At 36.9% G+C, this 9,252-nt stretch overlaps 1 protein-coding gene across 1 annotated transcript; it reads right to left on the bottom strand.

Moving 5' to 3' along the window:
• Positions 1–5,550: 5,550 nt before the first annotated feature.
• Positions 5,551–9,248, bottom strand: LOC119664111 (fibroin heavy chain-like; the record flags this gene model as incomplete). Its single annotated transcript, XM_038073666.1, has 2 exons — positions 5,551–8,026; positions 8,162–9,248. Coding segments are annotated over 2 exons (3,459 nt in total), but the record flags the coding sequence as incomplete, so codon positions are not given.
• Positions 9,249–9,252: the final 4 nt, after the last annotated feature.

Here is a 9,252-nt window from a genome sequence, read left to right as displayed (position 1 = left end):
TGTCTCTTTTATTATAACAGAAATATTCAACAATTTTTAATAGATTCAATAATAGTAATTTTACTATTATTGAAAGACCAGTCTTCTAAGAAGTGTCACATTTCTTCTTCTAAATACTGTACGCAAGTTAATAAATTTTGATCTACAAATCGTTGTTAATTTTATCAAAAATTCTTTCAAAAATTCTTTCAAATTCTGTACGAAAAGTACTCGAAATCTATTATTTAAAAATGGTTTGTAAAAGTTCCAATCCAAAAATTTTTTCTTTAAGTTGATCAGGATCTGATATTCATAGTGTGTTTATACCAGCAGTTGCTGGAATTTTGTAATGAACCTTTTTCGTCGGGGTCTAACTTGCCGGATCCAAGGCCCCGCTCTACAATACATTTATTTATTAGGAACATTGGAAAAATGAGACGCATTTGACAGAGCTGAGAATGCCGTGAACTAAGTGACGGAAGTGATGCGATGTGATCACGAGCTCGCTGTTTAGCTGACTCTTGTTTAAAGAAAAGTGAATTCCTTTTCTGAAGTATAGGTTTTGCTACAAAATGTGGATTTCTTTAGCCGTGGACGAAGGATTTGTGATAGAGATTTAAATTTCTATCACCCTTGTAAAGAGTTGCCAAAAGTAGAGATGTGAATTTTTGACGCGGCTTTCATACCGAAGAAGTGTAATATACACTATTGTTTTGTTAGTGTAATTATACGTCAATTTTTTTACTACTTTGCAGTAGTAAATTTTTTTATTGTTTTTATTATTATTCTAATTATTGTTATTGTTTAAGTGTAGATTTTTAATAATTTTTTTATTATTTTTTTATTATTGTTAGAATTTTTGTAAACTTGATAACGCGTTTTGTTGATTGATTTATTATTATTATTTTATTAAAATTTTGCCGCTAAAATTTTATATTACACCTGTCCTATAGTAAGACAGTTGTGTAAGATTTTTTCTATGTATAATAATTTCTTACAACACCCGTTTTGTTAACAGGTCCTTATAACACCATTGAATGTTTCCAGTACACAGAATATGTGTGTGGCTTAGGGTAAGAAACGTTTATAAAATTTCAACTTTATTTTGGATTACGTTTATTGTACTCAAATCGAGTAATTATTTCGAAATATTTTTTTTTTCCCAATATGTTGATTCTTTTTTCGAGTCAGCGCAACTGGGCACTTTTACTCTTTGATAGCTAGGGATACTACAGGGTCCCACCCATCATATTGACTAATTTATGTATTCCTTATAAACTTCATGATTATTCAGTGATTGATCTAAGATCTGCGTACCTCCCCGTGCGGAGAGTGATTACTCTAAGATTAGATAGTGGTAAGTAGGATAGCCTGTCAATTTTTCCTTATTAACCAACTAGAAAATGAATACATCCGCACCAGTTTTAGATGTAACAATGTAAGGAAATTAACAATAATACAATTTGAGCAGTTTTGATTAGAGAGACTGAGCATTTGCTTCCTTTCCTAATTTAATGAATAATTTAGCATTACTTTCTGAATTTTCTTATAGCAAATTTGTTTCCTATAGCAATTGTTATTGCAGTTTTTGTTAGTGATAATAAATACAATTCGTAAATAATTCATCAAAACACTAGTGAATCTACTATCCAGCACTTTTTCTTATCAGTCGTAAGTTTTTAAATAAAAATGGGAACTACAAAGTGTCAACTGCAATAGGTTTTGTATGTTTTTACCTGAATTTTATGTTCAAATTCTGTGCAAATGTAAAATCGGGAAACAAATGATGTTGCAGCCATTCATCAATTTTAGAAACACGTACAGCACGATTTCAAGTGAAACGAGTATCTGCAACGCTACAAGTCACCAACTAAAATATTACACAACTGAAAACAATACAAAACCAAAATTAAAAAATCACAAACTACAATGAAAAAAAAAATATTCTACTATAACAAACAAAACTTAAAACAATAACAATATTTCAAATGTCAGAAGTTGCACATTCCAGTATTCTCAAGGACTGCATCGAAGAGAACACAGGAAGTACGGGGCCAGGAATAATGCGCGCGTATGTGAAAAGTTAAATAAAAGTTTTCCTTTTCTGTTGTGTGTGTGTGTGCACATGAGGAAAAAGGCTACAGGACAATGGGTCGAATTTATTACTGCAAGGATTATTATACAAATAGAGCACATAAGCAAAAAATATGATCGATTGTACGGCTGTGCAGAAGTAAAAATCGCATTTTTCATTAGCAAAAATTTCAGCAGAAAAGTGAGCCAAGTATAAATAATATTACAGAATATATAATATTACTTTTCATCTCTCCATTCCGATATTATTACTTTTATTACTGCATAAATAAGTTACAAACATCATGAAACGAAATTGTTTTTCTAAATTGTAGCGCCGAAAAGGAACAACTTTTATTTAAAGTACAAATATGGGCCGAATTGCTATGGCAAGAATAAGCACTGGCAACAAACACAATATCTAAAGTACGTGCAAGTTTGACAAATATAGGGTAACACATACCAACTTCCAATTCTCAAAACAGTCATGCAAACACATCACACCATTGAAGTGACCACAATCACAATAGCTTCCGCTAAAAGTTGCAAGTTTCCAACAAAAACCAAGGATCAAACTCCCATTTCCAGTTCACAATTTCTTTCGTAAGTATCCTGCAAATATTTGTTTCATACGATTGTCTGTGTTGCTGATGCTCTATTACGGCCTTCATTGCAGTTGATAGTCTTACATGTTCACTACATCATAAATTAAAGGAAAACTATCCAGTAAAAACGAACTTTGACACTGCTTCATGTTACCAGCATGGAGCATTACCAAGCAACATGATTTTTTTCTTGCTGTTATTGAAACAAAGCCAACAACAACAACACAACAACAAACGTGCCTCGGCAAGATATCTACAAAATGTACTCGAAATAGTTCCTAAAGACTTTACTGCATTCTTGGAATTATTTATATTCTCCCTCAACTGTTTTTATCTAATTCTATTTGGTTATGGCTTTTTTAATTTAACTTAATCATTCATGGTACGCTATGTTAACACAGACATTGATAACCTAATGCTACTTCATAGTTAAACTAATTATATTAAGTACCTCTTACTACGCTCTTCGAAAGAAGAAGAAACTTAATATTTCAAAGCATGGAGTTATTGTTTAAAATCTGGAAAAAAGTGCAAGTAGAAAACTTATAATTGACATCTATGAGTTACAGATCAGAACCTCGACATATGATACAAAATATTTTGATTATGAACTATACATAACATAATTTGTTGGAGATTCATAAGGAAAGATTATCAAACTTGTATTAAAATCAAGTATTATAGATAAAATCAAAACTACTGTAGACCGATATAAGATATATACTATACTATAATCATAGAACGATAAGCAGCTAAATAAATAAAAATCTTAAGTTCATCTTTATTTTATAGAAATCCTATAATATTTTTTATAACATATATATATTAAGAGAACAACGATAATATATCTAAGTTGAGGTCCCTAATGAAACAAGTAGTGAGCCCAAGGAGGTGTATAATGATAGGTAAAATATTCCGACTCTACTTATATACTTATATTACATATATTACTTATTATAATCAATAAAAATCTGTAAAGTTTGGGTAACTTTTCATAATTATAATAGAAAGCAAATAAATTAATTTACTGATATATATATATATATGATCGAACTCATATATAACTCTATCTATTCATCGTGTTTGATTTCAACATAATATATATTATATAATATATAATTTCAATGTAATTTAATTGGACTTACTGTTGGAAAAATAAACAACTGTTATGTTTCCGAATGGACAATATGAGTTTATAGAATTCAAAATTATCGTATCCTCTATGTATTAATATCAAACAAGCTATATACAAAAATAATACTGATAAGTGATAACAACAGACACATATTTAGCAAATTTATAGGTACATACTGTGTATAAGGCATGTGTTCGAATATAAGGAATACTACTAGAATATATTGAGGTAAAATAACATATAACATAAAAGATACATCTAGAGTAATCAGTGTGTCAGTCTACAGTAAGTAATCCACTCCTTGAACATATCCTTGAAGCTTAGAAGGTTTGTAGTTATAGATCAAAGAAGAAAAAAATTATAAGTAGTCTTAACAATTCTGTTGGATATAGCCACTAACCAATGTCACTTATAAGTAACTAAAGCTAAAAATCATTAGTCATTAAAATTTTACCAACATCATTAATATCGATTATTCTGATATTATATTCGATTGGAAGAAATTTTATTGCAAATGTACTTCACATGTACAAGGTATCATACTTATTGTACATGTGTCAGTTATATCAGTTTGTAATTAGTTTTTAGTTATCTTAAGCGTTCGCAGGAATATAGACTGTAAAGAATTCTTTCCCAACATCGAAGTTCTACAAGATCAGTCGAAGTTCACAGACCACCCAAGATTGTTTTCTGCAATAGTGTGAAGATATGTTTGAGATCTTTTATCTGGATCGAGTTCTGATGATAAGTACTATTCATCAAAAATAGAAACAATAGAAAATCGTGAAAAGCTTATGAATTATTTGCAATTTTGCAATGTGTGAAAACGACAAACCTTCTGGCCTAGAAGGAATGCCAATTCCAAAATCGTGAAACTATTTATGTTACTAAAATAATGCAGTACTATTTGGTTTGGTAAATATATTAACAAACAAAACTGTTACATTCGGTATCTGGGACAGTGAAAATCTAGAAGTAACTGGAGAAAGACTATTTCAAGCACAAAGTATTATTGCAAGGATGGCATACAGTCTGGTGTAAAAGACCTTTGATCACTTCTTTGAAAATGACAAAAGCGTGACACAAACAGCCAATTTTAATTTCTATGTTTGTTAAATCAGTACGATAAGCAATCTTTTTCGGCTTAGTCACCAAAAACATCGATCGATTGCGCAGAACAACATGTTTGTATGCAAACGCGTATCCATCAAGTAATGGCCGAACCACGATATTGCCAACTATGTGCCGATATGTCATCAAAAATTATCTGTGTATAATCTAGTATTTTGGAATATTCTCTGTATAATATTTAAATAATGTTTAATTTCACATTTACTGCCATTATGCAACAATATTTTCAAATCTAAAGTTTTAATCAAAATTTATTTCTGAAACGTTCCGTTTATTTCCGGAACGATCAAATTGATAATTCTGTGCAAGAGATTTGAATAAAATATGCTAAGATCCAAATGTAATATATATAATACGAAAATATATAAACGTTCCTTCAGCAATGTCTCATCACTGATGCGCTTCCCATAGCTGCATAACCAACGAAACTACTATTTTCAATCGTAAGTCTCAAAAATATAATCCAATAAAATAGAATTTGATTATATGAGAAAATGAGCCCCAAAACGTAGACTTACTTTGATATATGGTAAGTCCAAACATGTGAAGTTAAAACACAACAGCAAATAAAACAAAAAGCAAAAAAATAGAAGAAAAAGTAAGCAGAGACAAAATATATACAAACAATTTAAGTAAAAAAGATATATTAATCATGTATCACAAAATTATTACAAGTTATTTAGCTGTTAGTTCCTAACTAGGGTAAGTCCGATATGCCATAAGCAATTTCTTCAGCCAAACAATCCCAATCCAGAGGAGCCTCCAATATGTCCCCCAAGTCCTCCAAAACTACCGCTCAAGCCACCAGAATGATAACCCGATGAAGTAGCTTTACTTCCGCTACCAAGATAAGAAGAACCATAACCAGAACCACTACTTCCACTTAAGCCTCCAACATGACCAGACAACAAACCTGAAGAGCCTACTGAAGATGATCCATAACCACCTCCAATTCCAGCACCAATACCAGCAGAGCCTTTGCCATTACCCGATCCATGATCAGCACCAATACTTCCACTTAAGCCTCCGATATTACCAGATAATGAACCTGATGAACCACTAGAGGCTGAACCATGACCTGCTCCAATTCCAGCACCAACACTGGCAGAACCTTTATCATTACCGGATCCATGATCAGCACCAATACTTCCACTTAAGCCACCAATATGACCAGATAATGAACCTGATGAACCACTAGAGGTTGAACCATGACCTGCTCCAATTCCAGCACCAACACTGGCAGTGCCTTTGCCGTAACCTGAACCATGACCGGATCCAATGCTTCCACTTAAGCCACCAATATTACCAGATAATAAACCTGATGAACCAGCGGATACAGAACCATGACCTGCTCCAATTCCAGCACCAATACCAGCAGAGCCTTTACCATTACCAGAACCATGACCGGATCCAATGCTTCCACTTAAGCCACCAATATTACCGGATAATGATCCTGATGAACCGCCAGAGGCTGAACCATGCCCTGCTCCAATTCCAGCACCAACACTGGCAGTGCCTTTGCCGTAACCTGAACCATGACCAGATCCAATACTTCCACTTATGCCTCCGATATTGCCAGATAATAAACCTGATGAACCACTAGAGGCTGAACCATGACCTGCTCCAATTCCACCACCAATACCAGCAGAGCCTTTACCATTACCGGATCCGTGATCAGCGCCAACACCTCCACTTAAGCCACCAATATGACCAGATAATGATCCTGATAAACCACCAGAGGCTGAACCATGACCTGCTCCAATTCCAGCACCAACACTGGCAGTGCCTTTGCCGTAACCTGAACCATGACCAGATCCAATACTTCCACTTAAGCCTCCGATATTACCAGATAATGAACCTGATGAACCACTAGAGGCTGAACCATGACCTGCTTCAATTCCAGCACCAATACCAGTAGAACCTTTGCCATTACCGGATCCATGATCAGCACCAATACTTCCACTTAAGCCTCCGATATTACCAGATAATGAACCTGATGAACCAGCTGATCCAGAACCATGACCTGCTCCAATTCCAGCACCAATACCAGCAGAGCCTTTACCATTACCGGATCCATGATTAGCGCCAATACTTCCACTTAAGCCACCAATATTACCAGATAATGAACCTGATGAACCACCAGAGGCTGAACCATGACCTGCTCCAATTCCAGCACCAATACCAGCAGTGCCTTTACCATTATCAGAGCCATGATTAGCGCCAATACTTCCACTTAAGCCACCAATATGACCAGATAATGAACCTGATGAACCACCAGAGCCTGAACCATGACCTGCTCCAATTCCAGCACCAATACCAGCAGAGCCTTTACCATTACCAGAACCATGATTAGCGCCAATACTTCCACTTAAGCCTCCGATATTGCCAGATAATGAACCTGATGAACCACCAGAGGCTGAACCATGACCTGCTCCAATTCCAGCACCAATACCAGCAGAACCTTTACCATTACCGGATCCGTGATCAGCGCCAATACTTCCACTTAAGCCACCAATATGACCAGATAATGATCCTGATGAACTACCAGAGGCTGAACCATGACCTGCTCCATTTTCAGCACCAACACTGGCAGTGCCTTTGCCGTAACCTGACCCATGACCAGATCCAATACTTCCACTTAAGCCTCCGATATTACCAGATAATGAACCTGATGAACCACTAGAGGCTGAACCATGACCTGCTCCAATACCAGCACCAATTCCAGCAGTGCCTTTGCCATTACCAGAGCCATGATTAGCGCCAATACTTCCACTTAAGCCACCAATATGACCTGATAATGAACCTGATGAACCACTAGAGGCTGAACCATGACCTTCTCCAATTCCAGCACCAATACCTGCAGAGCCTTTACCATTACCAGAGCCATGATTAGCGCCAATACTTCCACTTAAGCCACCAATATGACCAGTTAATGATCCTGATGAACCACCAGAGGCTGAACCATGACCTGCTCCAATTCCAGCACCAATACCAGGAGTGCCTTTACCATTACCAGAGCCATTATTAGCGCCAATGCTTCCACTTAAGCCTCCGATATTACCAGATAATGAACCTGATGAACCGCTAGAGGCTGAACCATGACCTGCTCCAATTCCAGCACCAATACCAGTAGAGCCTTTGCCAATACCGGATCCATGATCAGCACCAATACTTCCACTTAAGCCACCAATATGACCAGATAATGAACCTGATGAACCAGCGGATCCGGAACCATGACCTGCTCCAATTCCAGCACCAATACCAGCAGAGCCTTTACCATTACCAGATCCGTGATCAGCACCAATACTTCCACTTAAGCCACCAATATGACCAGACAATGAACCTGATGAACCACCAGAGGATGAACCGTGACCTGCTCCAATTCCAGCACCAACACTGGCAGTGCCTTTGCCGTAACCTGAACTATGACCAGATCCAATACTTCCACTTAAGCCTCCGATATGACCAGATAATGAACCTGATGAACCACCAGAGGCTGAACCATGACCTGCTCCATTTCCAGCACCAATACCAGCAGTGCCTTTGCCATTACCAGAGCCATGACCAGATCCAATGCTTCCACTTAAGCCTCCGATATTACCAGATAATGAACCTGATGAACCGCTAGAGGCTGAACCATGACCTGCTCCAATTCCAGCACCAATACCAGCAGAGCCTTTACCATTGCCGGATCCGTGATCAGCGCCAATACTTCCACTTAAGCCACCAATATGACCAGTTAATGATCCTGATGAACCACCAGAGGCTGAACCATGACCTGCTCCAATTCCAGCACCAACACTGGCAGTGCCTTTGCCGTAACCTGAACCATGACCAGATCCAATGCTACCACTTAAGCCTCCGATATTACCAGATAATGAACCTGATGAACTACCAGAGGTTAAACCATGACCTGCTCCAATTCCAGCACCAATACCAGCAGAGCCTTTGCCGTAACCTGAACCATGACCAGATTCAATACTTCCACTTAAGCCTCCGATATTACCGGATAATGAACTTGATGAACCACTAGAGGCTGAACCATGACCTGCTCCAATTCCAGCACCAATACCAGCAGAGCCTTTACTATTGCCGGATCCGTGATCAGCGCCAATACTTCCACTTAAGCCACCAATATGACCAGTTAATGATCCTGATGAACCACCAGAGGCTGAACCATGACCTGCTCCAATTCCAGCACCAACACTGGCAGTGCCTTTGCCGTAACCTGAACCATGACCAGATCCAATGCTACCACTTAAGCCTCCGATATTACCAGATAATGAACCTGATGAACCAGCTGATCCAGAACCATGACCTGCTCCAATT

Source organism: Teleopsis dalmanni, unplaced genomic scaffold (genome assembly GCF_002237135.1).
Source record: "Teleopsis dalmanni isolate 2A unplaced genomic scaffold, ASM223713v2 unscaffolded_contig_1426, whole genome shotgun sequence".
Lineage (NCBI taxonomy): Eukaryota > Metazoa > Arthropoda > Insecta > Diptera > Diopsidae > Teleopsis > Teleopsis dalmanni.
Note: the sequence above shows the minus strand (reverse complement) of the source record. Positions and strands in the feature narration are given on the sequence as shown.